Source organism: Odontesthes bonariensis, chromosome 22 (genome assembly GCF_027942865.1).
Source record: "Odontesthes bonariensis isolate fOdoBon6 chromosome 22, fOdoBon6.hap1, whole genome shotgun sequence".
Taxonomy (NCBI): Eukaryota; Metazoa; Chordata; class Actinopteri; order Atheriniformes; family Atherinopsidae; genus Odontesthes; species Odontesthes bonariensis.
In genome coordinates, this window is record NC_134527.1 from 5,700,422 (window position 1) to 5,718,426 (window position 18,005).

An 18,005-nucleotide genomic window follows, 5' to 3' on the forward strand; every position below is an offset into this window, starting at 1 on the left:
CTCGAATTCTACTCTTTACACACGGCGAGGCAGATTAAGCACGCAGGATTCGCATCAACAGCAATAAACTCGTATTTCTCTGTCCATTTATTGTTGAACTGCCTGTTTTCTGAGGCAACTTTTCCTGTTTTTAAGACAGTTTTGTCTTGTTATTAGGGCTGGGCAACGATTAAAATTTTTTATCTAATTAATCGCATGATTTCCCTGATTAATCACGATTAATCACGATTAATCGCATTTGTACGCAAAATCCAAAAATGAATTCAAAAGTAGTGTATAGCTTTTAGCATTTAGTTTTATTTTAAATGTGCTGCCATATGAATGAAAGTGCCATAACATTTGTTGTGCAAACACACTTTTAACATCAGCATCTTTCTGTAGTTTTTATGTAGAAGCCTCGCTCCACTGTCTGTTTCCTTGAATGACTTGCTGCTATCAGTTGTGTGTTTTGCCTTTAAGTGATATTTTAGACTGGAACTACTACGCTGAGAAGACAATTCAAGTTCCGTACCCTTCTCCATGTTTGGTGGATCCGCCGATTACTTTCTTTTCCGGTTCCGCAACAAGCGGCAACAGACTTTTACAAAATAAAAGCCTGTGAGCAACAGACTTTTACAATAATAAAATAAATAAAAAACCTGCGTTAATGCGCGATAAAATATTTATCGGCGTTAAATAATTAACGAGTTAACTCGCCCAGCCCTAATTGTTAGCCAACCTTCATGTTTGAAGGAAACAAGTCAGAGCGTTGCACTTTTGATGATTCCCACTTAAACGTGCGCACACCGCCTCCTACTGCACAGGAGAATGTACAGTTAGTCATAGTCATGCCCTATATGAGACTATCCATATGTAGTAATTACAGTGCACTCTAAGGGCCGGTACAAAATTCCTCAGGGGCCCGACCCAATCGAGAGCGCTTGAACCAGGACTTTCAGCCACTTTCTACTTTAATTTGTCATCATTGCCGCCCGCTGTTGGGCTGCAGGCCAAGTTTTAACGGCAGCGCTTGTGTCCTCAGGGTGAGAAAGGAGACATGGGTCTGCCAGGACCACCTGGACACGATGGCTTAAAGGTAGGTCCTGCCATGATTGGATTTGTTCATGTAACATATGCTGGTGATACTTTCTCTGTGGGATTATGGAAAACCAACCAGTGGTGTCCAGCTAATCCCCACATCAGTGTTACTATAACAATGTCAGGAAATGCTGGAAACAACAAAACACAAAGATTTTCATGTCATGCTTCAGTCTGAGTAAGGAACACCTTACTTCCTGTTTTCATTCATCAGGCCTATTTGGAAATTGAAAACTGGAAGCATAAAGTCACTGATGCTTTCTGATTGTCCTTGTCAGGATATTCGTGGGCCAGTTGGTTTGCCAGGACCAGTTGGTCTAAAGGGAGAACAGGTATGCAATATGAAAAATGTATTCACTGATTAACTGTGAGCAATATCTGTTCACTCATGCCTGGACTTTGTCTGGTGTTGCCTTTTCATACACGTATCACACAACAGGAGATTGTTTCTGTCAAACATGTTCTCTCTTCTGAAAAACTCTAGTTTAGGCAATGGGTGGAGCCTGAGTAGTTTGTGTACTCCTGCACAGTGGCGCAAAAAGTGGGTATGCACTATATGCAGCGCATAGGTGCGCTTCACTAGAGGGCGCCAAAGCAATGGGGGCAAATAATTTCAAGTAGGTATTCTTTATTTAACAGTCAGCGCGACGGAAAGTACATGGTGGAGTGTAGTCTAATGTCAGAGAGGAAATAATATTACCCGGTGGGCAAAATTCCGAAAACGTTCTTTTTTTTTCAAGAAAAACTTAAGTGCAGTTATCTGTTCGTCTCGCAAAGAAAAATGTATATTTAAAATCTTCTAGAGTCGCTGCCAAAGCCAACTGGAAAGACTGTTCGCTGGGCGCAGCCATTGTTTACCTCTCTCTGGAACTACACACTGAAACGTCGCACCTCTGTCGTCACTAGGTAGCCCGGCCTCCAACCCTGCTCCTCACGATTTGATTGGCCTGATTAAGTTTTTAATTTTCAGCCTCGCAAAACGACCACAACTGACTAGACTCACCCGGGAGCAAATTCAATTTGCAGTCGCTAGGGGCGTCTAGATTTCTAGGCTACGCCGTACCTGCAACTGGGATGATTTTTCGTACCACCTCAGCCCTGGTTCCAAGCGGGCCGAAGCGTTACTGAAACGTGACGTCAGCCGACTGCCTTCCACTGATTGGGCGATGAGTGTCGTCACTGGAAGCGTCATAACGCGGATGATAAAAGCTAGCGTTTGGCTTCAAAGGGATTTGTCCATTACTGGAAGATCCTTGGTGGCGAAAGTTGAAGGCCTCTCCAGACTTATATATGTGGCTATGGCACTTGATGTCTCAAAAGACATATGCACAAAAATTGACAAAATATTATTTGAATTTATTTGGAAAAAGAGAATACACTATATTAAGAAAAATGTCATGATAAATAAGTTATGTTCTGGTGGTCTCAATTCTCTAGACTTCACCTCCTTAAACTCATCTTTTACAGTGAAATGGATCAAACTTTTCTTTAAAAATCCCAATTCAATCTGGAACTTTATTACTGCGCATATTTTTAACTCACTTGGAGGATTGCATTTTCTACTGAGATTACAATGTTTCCAAATTACCGATAAAACTGTCCAACTTTCATAGACAACTTTTATTATCCTGGTCAGTGATGTACTCACATAATTTTTCTCCCCATAAATATTTCATTTGGAACAATCAAGACATTAGATTTAAGGACAAATCTTTATATATTAAAAGATGGATTGATAATAAAATATTACTTGTCAGTCAATTGCTGAATGACAATGGTCAACTATTAACTTATGAAGAATTTCTTTCTACATATGGTTTCCCTGTTACACCAAGAGAATATTCTGTTGTATTCGATGCAATACCAGATGGAGTTAGATTATTGTTGTCTGCTCCTAAAGGTAAAAGCTGTATTATTCCAGGCTTAATGCCTGATGACATATATATTGGTAACCTATGTCCTTTATTGAGTGATAAAGCCACTAATCAGTGCATTAGAAATATTATTCAAAGAGACATTGTTTCTAAACCTGCAGCCGTTTTTTATTGGAATAATGTCTATAATAACATAAATTGGGAAAACACTTGGATCTTGTCAGGGAATTTTTTTATTACAAATAAGGTACGAGAAGTTACATTTAAATTGCTCCACAGATGTTATGCAGTCAAGACCCTTCTTATAAAATACAAGATCAATATTGACACATACTGTTCCTTCTGTGGCAATGCAGATGAAACAATATGTCATTTATTTTGGGATTGCAACTACTCTCATATCTTTTGGATTGACCTAAATAATTTTATAAACAACAAAATTGACTTCTATTACAAACTGAACATCCAGCATGTTTTATTTGGTCTGACACAAAATGAGGAAAGAAATCCAGGGAAATTATTTGTTATCAACCAATTTACACACCAGCATCCAAACATTACTGTATTTAAAATACTCTTTTCATCCTATTTAGGATCTTTGGAAAATTGTATTAATTCTAAAGCCAGCAAAACAAGAAGATTATGTGAAGAATATAATTTAATTTAAATCATATACCTCGAGCTCTTTTATTTTACTCATATTTTATTCTATTTTATTTCCCTTTCACTTATTTTGTTTATGCATAAACAATAATAATAAATAATAATAATAATAAAGAGATCCATGGATCTCTAACTTAAAACGGTGAAATATATTTTATTTTTGTAACTACTTTTTGTCCTATTGTGATGTAATATTTTCCTGTGTATATGTTGTGTTCAATATGCAATAAAAAAAAATAAAAATAAAATAAAATAAAAAAAAGCTAGCGTTAGCAACCGTTAGCTTACCTCCAAACGTCGTCTTTTTGAAGCTAGTAACAAAACTCTCCGGTACTTTTCAATACTGTTTTTTTTTTCTGGCGGCCAGGAGTCTTCTCTGGCTCTCTTCTCTTGCCTTCTGTGCGACAAAAAGCCACAGGGCGTTTTAGCAACCGAACCGTGGCGAGCTGTGCCGAGCTAGTGGAAAAATGACATTTCGGCTTGTTTTTGTTTTTTTTTAACACCCTTTTTAAGCAAAATGAGCTTTGCAAGCGCGTAGCGCTAATTGTTGAGGAAGGGATGCTCCAAACAAAGAGGCAGCCGGCATAAACACGTGTATGATCAAAAGCAAGTATATTTCTGGCCTAAGAATGAATGAATAGAATCCTTGGACAACAAGCAACACTTTGCAGCCCCTTTTTCTAGGTTTACATGAAGCTGGAGCCTCGCCTGTTCAGTTAATGCAAACAGCTGATCGCATGGCCGCAACTCAATGCATTTAGAGGTGGTCGAGACAACTCCAACTCTTCCACCAGGATGGGGAAAAAAGGGGATTTAAGTGAGAAATGTGGCATGGTTGTTGGTGCCAGACGGGCTGTAACGTTTCTCTTGGCTGCGCTGCCTCCCCTATATGTCTGTGGATTATCATAAAGAGTGTATAAATAAATAATCAGGAACTCTTGTGAGTATCACATATTTTATCTACATATAAATATAAATGATGAGTCGCTCTTAATCCGAAAAATGCCTCTCATAATTCATTATCAGTAGGCTAATTGATGAACATCCTGCCGCTGAATATGTGTTAAAAAAATCAATCAGAAGGAAACCTGCAGAAGAAAGTCTTCTAACGGCTGTCTCTCTCTGTTTCTTTGTATTTAGAGGTAACATTGATACATTAAGTACTAACTGTTGTTCAGATGTTGTACATTTTGCCGGTCATGCCTCTGCATACCCCTCAGAAAGTAGGTAGTTGCGCCCCTGCTCCACACACTCCTACACTCCTTTACCTGTTCTGTTTATTCATGGACTCAGTTTGGAGACATTACACACACTTTGTATTTTAGAGCTGAAAAGGTTAAGTTAATGTCCAAACTGATTTATTAGTACAGTTGTAACTCTTGCATACAGTTCCTTGGGTCTTAAACAGATCTAGTCTACATTAATGCAGAGAGCAGTTTTAGGCTGCTGTATGTTTTATTATCTTTTGAGTTGTTACCACCAAAACAACGTGTATATCTCCTCTATATTTTCTGTGTTGTTTTTTTTAGGGAAACATTGGTCCACCAGGTCGAAGGGGTACACCAGGGATGCCTGGAATGCCTGTAAGTACCCTCTTAAAATTCAAAGTTACATCTTAAAAAAGTCCCAGTGTTTAACATTTAGTTTAATCTGTTGGCAGCAGTGCAGTGTGATGTTAATATTTATGGATTCATCAGGGAATAACTGCTGTGATAAATAAGAATTGGGTTTCCGTTACTGTAGACACAGCAATTTATCTGCAAAGATGACTCCTCACCTGTCCTACTTGGGGAGGACAAACCAAACACTGGTGTGAAAGTTTTTCCATGCTTGGAAGGGAAGCGTGGAGCGGTGGTAATAACCTTGGTCAAACAAGGCAGCATTATTCAGCGGGCCATTCGATATCCAGTCAGGGCTGTGCTCTCCCATCGAATACTGTGTGCTGCGCAGCCAATAGCACGAGCTGTCCAGCTGGGTGACGTGTGCAAAGATGAAATTAAGACAGAGGTGTCAGAGAAACAAGAAATTCAAAGAAATTGACATTTTTATTAAATACATTTTAGTGTTTTTCTTTCAGATTCTTACTAACTTTTCTATGTTAACATAAAAAACAGAGAAGGAAGTGTTATATTTAGGCCTGGTCAACGTTAAAATGTTTAATCTAATTAATCACATGATTTCCCTGATTAATCACGATTAATCGCATTTGTACGCAAAATCCAAAAATTAATTCAAAAGTAGTGTATAGCTTTTAGCATTTAGTTTTATTTTAAATGTGCTGCCATATGAATGAAAGTGCCATAACATTTTTTTGTGCAAACACACTTTTAACATCAGCATCTTTCTGTAGTTTTTATGTAGAAGCCTCGCTCCACTGTCTGTTTCCTTGAATGACTTGCTGCTATCAGTTGTGTGTTTTGCCTTTAAGTGATATTTTAGACTGGAACTACTACGCTGAGTAGACAATTCAACTTGGCAGTGTTTACAGATGACTTTGGTTCTGTCGACTCCGCCGTCTGGAAGAACTTTAAAATGAAAATGGCCGAGTAAAAGTTCCGTACCCTTCTCCATGTTTGGTGGATCCGCCGATTACTTTCTTTTCCGATTCCGCAGCAGACGGCAACCAACTTTTATAAAATAAAAGCCTGTGAGCAAAAGACTTTTACAATATCAAAATAAATAATAAAACCTGCGCTAATGCGCAATAAAATATTTGTCGCTGTTAAATAATTAATGCGTTAACACAATAATAACGAGTTAACTCACCCAGCCCTAGTTATATTCATCATATTCAATGTGCCTTTTATACAGTAAATATTTTATATTTATTATTAAAGTCGTTTATGTGTCAGCATCGCTTATAATAGACCGTGTGAAAAACAAATAGTGTGCAGTGGTGGATAGTGGCAGGCCATTGTTTTATAACAGCCCCTGATATTCTAGTAAAGTGCAGACTTTCACCTGTCGGCCAACTACTCGTTTCCCAAGCTGACGGGATGTTAATTCATTCAAATTCAGGAACTCACTGACTATGTTTAACCCAAGGTATTGATAAAATAGAACATTTAAAAATGAAATAAAAAGACTATAAAATCTGTAGTGCTATGGATGATAATAATAATACATTTTTATTTCTATAGCACTTTTCAAAGACACTTTACAAGTAAAAGACTAAAAGCATCAAATAAGAAAACTTGAATTACAGGCTATCAAACAATAATCATAAAATCAGAACACAGAAGTACTCGACACGGGACATTAATCACACGTTAAAAGCAGATCTAAAAAGACGTGATTTGTATGTGGCGAGATCTGTGCAGCCTTGGATGTGTTCCAGAGGGTGGGAGCAGCTATGGAGAAGGCTCCGCCGCCCCAGGTCCGGTGCTTGGTTGGCCTCAGAGGAGCGGAGGCTGCGGGGACGAGTGAGGTAGCAGGGGGGCCTGGTTATGGAGAAGTGAGGTAGCAGGGGGGCCTGGTTATGGAGGAGGACTTTGAAATGGATGCGTTTTGGGACGGGGAGCCAATGGAGCTTCTGGAGGACTGGGGTGATGTGGTCACGGGTGAGCGGGCGAGCAGCAGAGTTTTGTATGTGCTGGTGTTTATTGAGGACTTTGGATGATGAACCGTAAAGAATGCCGCTACAGTAATAAAGTCTCGATGTGATGAAGGCAGAGAGGAGAGGTTCAGCGGCAGAGACGGGGAGTGATGGGCGGAGACGAGCAATATTTATCAGGTGGAAGAAGGCAGTTCTTGTGATATGGTTGGCGTGGTGTTCAAAGGTGAGGTTGTTGTCAAAGATGACTCCGAGGCTGCGGATGTGAGTGGAGGGACACAAAGTGGTGTTGTTGATGGTGAAACTGAAGTTGGGGGGCGGTTTTGATGAGGGATTTGGGACCGATGATGATCCTCATCATCTGATTTGTCACAGCTGCGTCTTATTTCTGACCTGGGCCCCTTCAAATCTAGGCTAAAAACCTACTTATTTAGGATTGCTTTTAATACTCAGTAGTATAATAATCAAAGTATTTTTATTGATTTTTCTATTCAAACAACAAACATCCCATTAATAAGGTCCCCACCTGATGACCCCAATGATATGTTGGTCAGCACTGCTCACTGGTCTATAGGGAGTATAGGGAATTACTCACCGAGTCTGGTCCTTTTAATTTTTTTTCTTTAGCACAAGTTTCTTGTGTTTACCTTGAATAACAAAATAACAGGACTCAAGATATATGTACAAATATCTGTCTCAACTATAGACAAATAATAACAAGACAAATCACCCTAATACAAAACATCACACATACCACCACCCATGTGGCCCAGACACTATAAAATAAATGAACAAATAGAAAATAACAACAATAATACAATAATAATAAAAAAATAAAGAAATAAAAATAGATACATGGATTTTAAAACAAAAAAAAAAGGGAGGGGGCTATGTTGGAGCAGAGGAGAGCTCCTGTTCAAAATGAGAAATAATATTAATACCCAGTAGTATGATGACACTTTTATCTTATTTTATCTTATTCGATTTTGTTGTATTTTATTGCTGTCACTGTTCTTTTATTGTTTTTGTTTTTTACTTATTCTTCTCTTTATCTATTACTTGCTGTAAAGCACTTTGGTAAACTGTAAGGATTGTCTGTAAAGGGCTGTATAAAGTACATTTACATTTATATAAAAGGCGTGTGGATATCCTCTCTTGGTTCTTGATGACATTTCACCTCTCATCCAAAAGCCCCCAACAGAAGATTATAAGCCTGAAACTCCCCACCAGTCAGGTGGAGCTGAAGAAGCCTTTAAGAGAGGTGAAATGTCTTCAATAAGCTTTCATTCAAACACCGCCCCATCACCCCACTGACTAAGAACCTCCACAGAAAGTTAAAGGCATTTCCAAAATTTTTGACGTTAAATGACTTCATAGAGCAAAATCATAAAAACATTCTCTCCTTCTGTTCTCTTCTGTGTTGCAGGGTTTGTTTGGATTGAAGGTAGGGTTATCATTTTTATAACACCTTTCATCTCAACACTATCCGGCGGATTTTTTGCAAGACTTGCAAGACTATTTCTTTCCATATCCGTGTGTTTTTTTATATGAAGGTGTGCTGATGAAATTGAATTTTCCATGCAGGGTTTGAAAGGCTACCAAGGTTCATCCGGGCTGCCTGGAAGGAGGGGGCTCCCAGTGAGTTTCCAGTTTCCTACAGTTTACTACATTTCTACAATTACAGGCTCTGAGATGAAGTAAATTTAGCTTATATTTAATACAGTGAATCAGGGGCTATTTCAATTTAAAAAAAAAAAAAAAGCAGATTCTATCAATTTCTTTTGACGTGCTCGTTAATGATTCAACGTTTTATTTTAGGGTCCACCGGGGGTTCCCGGTCCACCGGGACAGTCACTTAACATCACCTTGGTTCAGCTTAAGGCAAGTCATTTAATTTAATTTTATTTATTTATTTGAATAGGGACAATGCACATTAATGAACATCAATATAAAAACAAATGTAAATATGCCGGATTATAGCTAAAAAGCTAGTTTTCATCCGTAGTTCCATACATTTGTCATGGTTATGATAGTCTAACCAAAGGATCTTATTTGTGCTTTGAATAGACATAGGATCAAATGAAAAAACAGTCACAAACACATCCATTCATCTATCATCTGGGTCTTCCCCGGGGTCTCCTCCCAGTGGGACGGGCCCGGAACACCTCACCAGGGAGGCGTCCAGGAGGCAACCTGACCAATTCAATTCAATTCATTTTTATTCATATAGCTCCAAATACAACAAATGTCATCTCACGGCACTTAAATAATAAAGTCCAGTTCAAGCCAATTGGAATTCAATTCATTGTAATAATAATTATTTATAAAATAATCCAATTCATTCATATAGAGCCAATTCAAAAACAGTTTCCTAGCTAAGGAAACCAACAGATTGCACAGAAACTTGTCTTCAGTCCAATCTCCCGTCCTGAGCGTGCCTGAGGCGACTGTGGAGAGGAACGACTCCCTTTGAACAGGAAGAAACCTCTGGCAGAACCAGAACCAGGAAGGGTGGCCATCCGCCTCCACCAGCTGGGGTTTGAGAAGACAGAAAAGAGGGGAAAAAACCCACTGTAACACCATTCAAAGGATACCTGTTGGAACAGGGAAACACCAGTTAATGACCTCAATAATGTCACATGTACATAATATCATTTGAGAAATTAAACGGGGGAAAAAGAGAGTAAAGTGAGGAAAGGTCTAAGCCTATAGCAGCTTAACTATGGGATGTTTCAGGATCACCTGAGCCATCCCTAGCTATAAGCTTTATCAAAAAGGAAAGTTTTAAGCCTGGTCTTAAAAGTGGAAAGGGTGTCTGCTTCCCGGACATTTACTGGCAGCTTATTCCACAAGAGAGGGGCCTGATGCCCGAGCCACCTCGTCTGGCTCCTCTCGATGAATATACTGAGTTTACATTTTAAATGAAGCACAATATTAAATGCATCTTTTTTTCTTTTCTTTTCTTTTCTTTTCTTTCCTTTTTTTTTTTTCTTTTCTTATTTTTCTCTCGTGCAGAAGCTGATGTACATGTCTGACAAGCCCAACTACCCCCTGATCCAGACGCTGCTGGACTCTCTGCAGCAGGAGCTTCAGCTGATGTTGGACCCCCCCGATGGCAGCAAGGAGCATCCTGCCACCACCTGTCTGGAGCTCTGGCTCTGTCACCCCGAATACAGCAGCGGTCAGAAACTTTGATTCTGTAAAGCCACGCCAAAATCCTGCGTTTTGCAGGTCACTCAGCTAAGCTGCAATTTTGGCCTTATGCCTTCTATTCTAAACCAGTAACAAGGTTTCACTGAGATGTGTGAAACCTCGTCAGTACACGAAGCAACTCCAATACTAATCAGATCAGAACACACTTTCATCAACTGAATTTTAAAGCTTCTACTTGGAAAGGTTTTGGTCCTGAGAGTCGGGCAGACATCGCTCATAATAGACTTTTTAAATCTGAGATTCCTGCAGCTTCTCTGCTCATATTCAACAAGTCAGCGATCCACAATTCTCACATTTCAGTGTCAAAAACAGGCAGCAATGCAATACAATACTCCTACTCAGGGTCATTTATATGACTCATATTCTTTAGAGGAAACGCTGCAGAGTGGTATTATCATAATTTCAGCACCCGATCTATTACAGTAAGAATTATGTAGATTTTGAGAAAATAAATTATGAAAATGGTAATTTATTAATCTTATTGGTTTTCTAAGCTTTCCCCACTTCAGCTTGAAGCATGACTTTTATTTGAATCCCAGCTGTACTCTATGCACTGTTTCACTGCTTTACTTCAGCTTCACTTTACATCTATGATTGAATTCAGTTAAGCATATTTGAATGTCAAATATTTCAGTATTTCTGTTGCCAGTTGTCACCAAAGGCATGCATAGTCTTATGAAGAAGGAAACGCATTCTCCTTCAGTTTTGAGGTATGGGGACGTTATAAAAATGATCTGGTTCTTTCCAGTTCTTAAAGCTAGATAACATCAGATGAACTGTACTGCGACGCATCACACCATGTCATTACTTATTGAACAAAAACTAAGCCAAGATGCAGAAGCAGTGTGTGTGTGACACTCAAGTCTTACTGCTTCTATGGGCATTCAGGAAAATAGAAAAAGTTTTGTCAGTTTGCTGCTCTGGAACACTCAGGTGTGCGTTAACACAATACCAAGGAGGAAAGACACCAGAAATGATCTTAGAGAAGCAGTTGTTCTGGCACATCAAACTGGAAAGGGTTTAGATTTAGAGTCCATTATGCTACAGTAACAAAGTTGCCAGAAGTCGGACTGTCCTATTTGCAGCTTTTGCCAGGAGAAATCTTCGGAGAATCAGTCTTCAAACCAAAAACAACATGGCAGCACAGCTTAGGTTCACAAAGTAATATCTGAACAAACCACAAGACTTCTGGAACAATGTCCTTTTGGACAGAGCAGACCAAAGTGGAGATGTTTGCTCATTATGCACAGCAGCACGTTTGGAGGAAACCAAACACAGCATATCAGCACAAACACCTCCCGCCAGCAGTCAAGCACGGTGGTGGAGGGCTGATGATCTGGGCTGGTTCTGCAGCCACAGGACCTGGGCACCTTGCAGTCATTGAGTCCACCATCAACTCCTCTGGATACCAAAGTGTTCTAGAGTCAGCACAGCAGCAGATCTACAATATCTGAGAAAGAAAAGAATCAAGGTGTTGCAATGGTCCAGTCAAAGTCCAGACCTTAACCTCACCAGGATGCTGTGTTGGGAACTTAAGAGAGGTCAACTTTGAAGCAACTTTGTAAAGAAGAGTGGACCAAAATTGCTCCCCAATGTTAGAGGCTGATAACACCAAACAGTGGATGAAACTTCCAGCTGTTGCTGCTGAAGCTGCTTCTAAGAGCCCTCGAGTTTTTCAGCTTTTCAAGTTTTTGTTAAATTGATGATGACATGGGCTTATATGTTACATGTTTTGTCTTGTTGTTCATATGTGACCATATATATATAAATCCTGGGATTGAAAGAGGATGTACTTTTGGAACAATATTGGACATTTTGTAGTAGTACTACTGTATTTTAAATTGATATTTGATGAAGTGTACTACTTCAGTCTCTATTTAGCAGCCACAGTTTTTCACACTTTAATTTCTCAGTGTGGTATGTTGGAGCGGCCGTGTTTCCTGTATAGTTTGTGTCTTACTGTCAGTATTCACCATAATACTTGGATCTTACTGAGCTCTTGCTAACCCTTACCTCTGCAGGGATGTATTACATCGACCCCAACCAGGGCAGCCCGGCCGACGCTCTGCTAGCCTACTGCAGCTTCTCTTCCTCATCAAAACAGACCTGCCTCCATCCTCAAAACTCTCAGGTATAAAGACGGGACTCGAGCTGGATATTAAAACTTGGGTGAATGATGCCTGCTGACCTAATGCAGCCATATTGTTGCACCTCAGCCTTGATTTAGTGAATCATCAGTCACAACACAATGTTGTATTCATGACAGACTTGCGCTTGCAGCCTGTGACTCAGCTTCTAACCTTGCATGAAATTTCCATTTAGTTTTTTCTCCCTACTCAAAGAAACTCTGGTGCCTTTCTCAACTGGTGTATAAATACTGAGATCATGTGACATTTGTTTGTTAGGGCTGGGCAACGATTAAAATGTTTAATCTAATTAATCACATGATTTCCCTGATTAATCACGATTAATCGCATTTGTACGCAAAATCCAAAAATGAATTCAAAAGTAGTGTATAGCTTTTAGCATTTAGTTTTATTTTAAATGTGCTGCCATATGAATGAAAGTGCCATAACATTTGTTCTGCAAACACACTTTTAACATCAGCATCTTTGGCTACATTCAGACTGCTGGCCTTGATGCTCAATTCCGATTTTTTTGTGAAATCAGATTTTTTTGTAAGGTCGTTCACATTGCAATTAAATGCGACCTGTATGTGGCCTGCTGTGTGAACTGCTTACCGCCCCATACTATCCCGCATGCGCACAAGAGCGTACGATGATGTCATACGCAGCGAGCGTGCCCAGTGTTTGCGGAAGTAAACATGGATGGTAAGAGTAGGAATGCATATATTGCGATTTTAAAGTTGTTGTCCAGCCGGAGCCAGCACATTAATCACGGCATAATTTTAAAGAGGATATTAAAAAGAACAAGAGCTAGGCTTTTGGCCCTGGCCTTTAGTGGGGCAGTGGCATCGTCTATCCAAAGACACGTTTGGGTGCGTCGTCGTAGCCAGGAGTGGTGGGACTGTGATGTGAGCGGCTTTTCAGAAGCGTACGTCGTATAAATGCACCCTGGCCGTTCAGACTGCAGTCGCATGGAAAAAGATCAGATACGTATCGGAATTAGGACCACATATCCAAGTGGCCTGGATCGGATTTGAAAAAATCCGATCTGTGCTGTTCAGACTGTCATGAAAAGATCAGAGACAGGTCGCATAGGGCCAAAAAAATCGGATTTGGGTCACTTCAGTGTGCTGTCTGAACGTAGCCTTAATGTAGTTTTTATGTAGAAGCCTCGCTCCACTGTCTGTTTCCTTGAATGACTTGCTGCTATCAGTTGTGTGTTTTGCCTTTAAGTGATATTTTAGACTGGAACTACTACGCTGAGAAGACAATTCAACTTGGCAGAGTTTACAGATGACTTTGGTTCTGTCGACTCCGCCGTCTGGAAGAACTTTAAAATGAAAATGGCCGAGTAAAAGTTCCGTACCCTTCTCCATGTTTGGTGGATCCGCCGATTACTTTCTTTTCCTGTTCCACAGCAGAGAGCAACAGACTTTTACAAAATAAAAGCCTGTGAGCAACAGACTTTTACAATAATAAAATAAATAATGAAACGTGGCGTAGTGGGTTGAGCAGGTGCCCCATGTACAGAGGCTATAGTCCTCGCTGCAGCTGGCCCCGGTTCGAGTCCCATATTGGACGGCCCCGTGCTGCGTGTTGTTCCCCCTCTCTCTGCCCCCTGCTTCCTGTCTCTCTGAACTTTCCTATCCATTAAAGGCACAAAAGTCCCCCCCCCCAAAAAAAAATATTTAACTTTTTTTTTTTTTTTTTTTTAAATAAAGAAATAAATAAAACCTGCGTTAATGCGAAATAAAATATTTCAGCATTACATAATTAACGAGTTAACGCGATAATAACGAGTTAACTCGCCCAGCCCTATTTTTCATTTTCATTTCATTTCCACCTCACCACTTTGGACGATTGTGTCAGTACATTTCGTAAAGTCCCAAACATAGCCATTTAAACTACAAATTGTAATGCAACATCATAGAAAAACCACCAAGGTGGGTTACTTTTCAGGCCCTGTGAACAACATCCATCGTTATTGTTATTTTACGTGCTTTTGTCTGCATAAATGATTGTCAGTTTCTCATTTAAGATGACCAATTTCATTCAGACTCAACCTGAGAGCAATGTGGGAAACAATATCAGGTCAACGCATCTTTCCTAGAATAACCGTCAGTCTCTTTGCTCTGCCCACAGCTGCCCATGAAAGCTTGGGTGGAAGACTCTTCTGAAGAGGGATCTTTTCAGTGGCTCAGCAGGCAGGATCAGGGATTTCAGGTAATCGAATACCTTCTGATAAAACTACCAGTGACTCGCCTTTATTCTAAGGCCATACAAGTCAGATGTTAATTGTATTTTTATTAGTTTCACTATCCAGGCACCAACGTGGTCCAAATGCGTTTTCTGAGGTTGCACAGCATCACCGCTGTACAGAGGGTGACCTACTCCTGCCATCCAGGGCACAGGTTGGGCCAAATGGACAGAGAGGTGAAATTCCTCACCGACACAAGGAAGCAAAGTTATCTCGGAATGCTGCAAGATTGTATGGTATGTAAAAAAAGAAAGAAAAAAAAATCCATTTTCAGGTCTTTAAGGAGTGTAACAATACTCCGAATGTCTTAAGAATGCTATCCCACAGAGGAGTGATGGAGTTTAAAGATTACCTTAAACGAGGGCTGGGCAACGATTAAAATCTTTAATCCAATTAATCACATGATTTCCCTGATTAATTAAGATTAATCGCATTTGTACGCAAAATCCAAAAATTAATTCAAAAGTAGTGTATAGCTTTTAGCATTTAGTTTTATTTTAAATGTGCTGCCATATGAATGAAAGTGCCATAACATTTGTTGTGCAAACACACTTTTAACATCAGCATCTTTCTGTAGTTTTTATGTAGAAGCCTCGCTCCACTGTCTGTTTCCTTGAATGACTTGCTGCTATCAGTTGTGTGTTTTGCCTTTAAGTGATATTTTAAAATATTTAAATAAAATAAAAATATTAAATATAAATATATATATATATATATATATACATAATCATTTTTATATATGAAAATTATTTTAATAATATTATATAAAATATTTATCGACGTTAAATAATTAACGAGTTAACTCGCCCAGCTCTACATTAAACAAGAAAAATATTCTAAGTGTTGTTTAAAAAGTGTTCTGACAATGAGCCTAAAAGTAAAAGCATGTCCTGTGATCTGTTTCTATGCGCGTCAGGCCGGAGAAGAGGCTGCTCCCAGTTCTCGGGAGTCTGTGTTTGAGTTTGAGGACCTCCAGCTGCTTCCTCTCAGAGACGTGGCGCTGATGGGAGGAGGAAACTTTACGCACCAGTTTGCTTTCACAGTCGGACCTGTGTGTTTCAGCTAAAGGTGGGAGAAAGCTGCGCTGTCCCAGAGGACTCCTAAATCCAAGAGTAAAAGCTTTTATTTGAAACATGGACGAGAGGACAACTGGAGCATCTTTTCCGATCCCTGAAGATTTACTTATTTTTCCTCTTGTATTGGGGGAGTAAATCTCACAAGTTAAGTGACTCGATATGAATGAATTTGACTGGACACGAGTGCTTTTATTCATGGGAGAAGTCAATTTTGTTTACAGAGACATTTATCTTGTACGAAATAATTTAAATATGTATGTTTTTATCCTTTACATACAATATTTTGTACTGTATGATCGTTGCTGTGTATTTAGGGATTCTGTCATGGCGTGTTCATTGTGTATATAAATGTCAGACGTGACCCCTTAACGACGTGTCCTTGGGGGCAGTCTTGTGTCATCCCATTGGTCCTATGTTACCAGGCCAGTTCACACTCACTGTATGCCTCTGTAAGTGAACCCAGATGAATCGCTTTCACTGAAGGTGCTGATCTAGTTTCCTCTTAAACACCAACTTCAATCCGAAACCCAACAGAAAGGGACGCTCATTATTTTGCACAAACTCGGTGCTGTTTGTTAACTAACTTTCCTCACTTTTTAAATGCAAAGCGTTGATTGTTTTTTTAAAGGTTCATATAATTGTTTGGTTTTTTTGTATCTCAGGTATGATATGTAAGTGATAACACGCATCGGCACTTAATTTGCCTTTGCCACAGTATGTTTTTCAGTTTTATAGTAAATCTTTAAAACAACACTTAAGAAATGTTAATGGGGACGGATGCCATTTTTTTTCACAAGGTTACATAATTTACTAAGGTCTAAATGAAATATTTGTGGCATGTTTTGGTCAAAATTCCACAAAGAGACAGTACAATAGCTTTCCGTTCAGGCAATTCTGTACAGCTCTGTTCATAGCAGCCGGTTTAAAGGGATAGTTCGCCTCTTTTGACATGAAGCTGTATGACATCCCATATTTGCAACATCATTTATGAACATTTTCTTACCCCCTGCTGCGTCCTGTGAGCCGAGTTCCAGCCTCGTTTTGGCGTTGATGAAAGTAGTCCGGCTAGTTGGCTGGGGCCACAAAAATAAAGCGTTTTGCTTCTCATAACAATATGCGTTCAAAAGAGTAATACATTTGCAGACCGAGCAGTAAACACCGTAACAGGCGTGGTTATTGGCAGGCGGCAGCAGGCAGTGATACGAAGGGAGAGAAAATAGGGCCAAGCGATTGTGAGGTCTGACTTTTTCCTGGAGAACGATTTTGTGATGCAAATGTATTACTCTTTTGAACGCAAAACGCTTTATTTTTGTGGCCCCAGCCAACTACTTTCATCAACACCAAAACGAGGCTGGAACTCTGCTCACAGGACGCAGCAGGGGTTAAGAAAATGTTCATAAATAATATTGCTAGTATGGGATGTAATACAGCTTCATATCAAAAGAGGCAAACTACCCCTTTAAGAGGGTTTACTCAACTCCAGCTGCTTGGTGTCTCTTTTGTGATCGTCCATACAGCTACTGTATCCCTTGGTGTGAATTATTACCACGTGAAAGAGCATTCAGTGCCTAGCTTGGCAGCTCATTAGCAAACAGAGCTCAGACTACCACTCATCAAACGGACAGAAAATACTTAACTGGCAGTTTTATTTGAACATTTTCGATAGTTTAAAAAAAAAAAAAAGTCTCTTGTCTACAGTTTGGCCACAGTCGGTCATTAAGGAACCCTCTTTTAGACTCAGTTTTTTCACAAGTCATGCATTGATGTCGTCCAGGTTGTTAAAACACAAAACTACCGGCACAAACGCTACAGTAATGCAACCATGTAATGTACCTGCAGGTAATACTTGACAAACCCGGTGCTGTCGTCGGTCCACTCCTCTCATGCTTTTACAGCCAATGTTTCACTGATGTTTACAAGTTTCTTTTGGTGGTGTGTCGCACTCCTATGTGCCTCTTGATGTTGCATTGGATAGCAAATGGGAATATTCAACCTCCAACTGGAAAATATCAAAGAAATCGTCCCAAATTAGTTGGCTTTCCGAGACTGGAAACCCAAGGTCTACGTTTCAAGTCTTTCCCCAGACATAAACATCACCAAATAAAGTCTTTCTTTTGTTATTTTTGAAGAGCATTCTTAGCTCCTATGTTTCTTAAGCTAACTATA

At 39.6% G+C, this 18,005-nt stretch overlaps 1 protein-coding gene across 1 annotated transcript; it reads left to right on the forward strand.

The window, feature by feature from the left end:
* Positions 1–1,030: 1,030 nt before the first annotated feature.
* On the forward strand, positions 1,031–16,765 carry LOC142373310 (collagen alpha-1(II) chain). The gene is made up of 11 exons (XM_075456512.1): positions 1,031–1,075; positions 1,356–1,409; positions 5,144–5,197; positions 8,594–8,611; positions 8,752–8,805; positions 8,986–9,048; positions 10,183–10,348; positions 12,402–12,511; positions 14,649–14,729; positions 14,817–14,999; positions 15,680–16,765. Exons 1-11 carry the CDS (start codon positions 1,037–1,039, stop codon positions 15,827–15,829), a joined length of 972 nt encoding a protein of 323 aa, XP_075312627.1. The 5' UTR covers positions 1,031–1,036; the 3' UTR covers positions 15,830–16,765.
* The last annotated feature ends 1,240 nt before the right edge of the window (positions 16,766–18,005 follow it).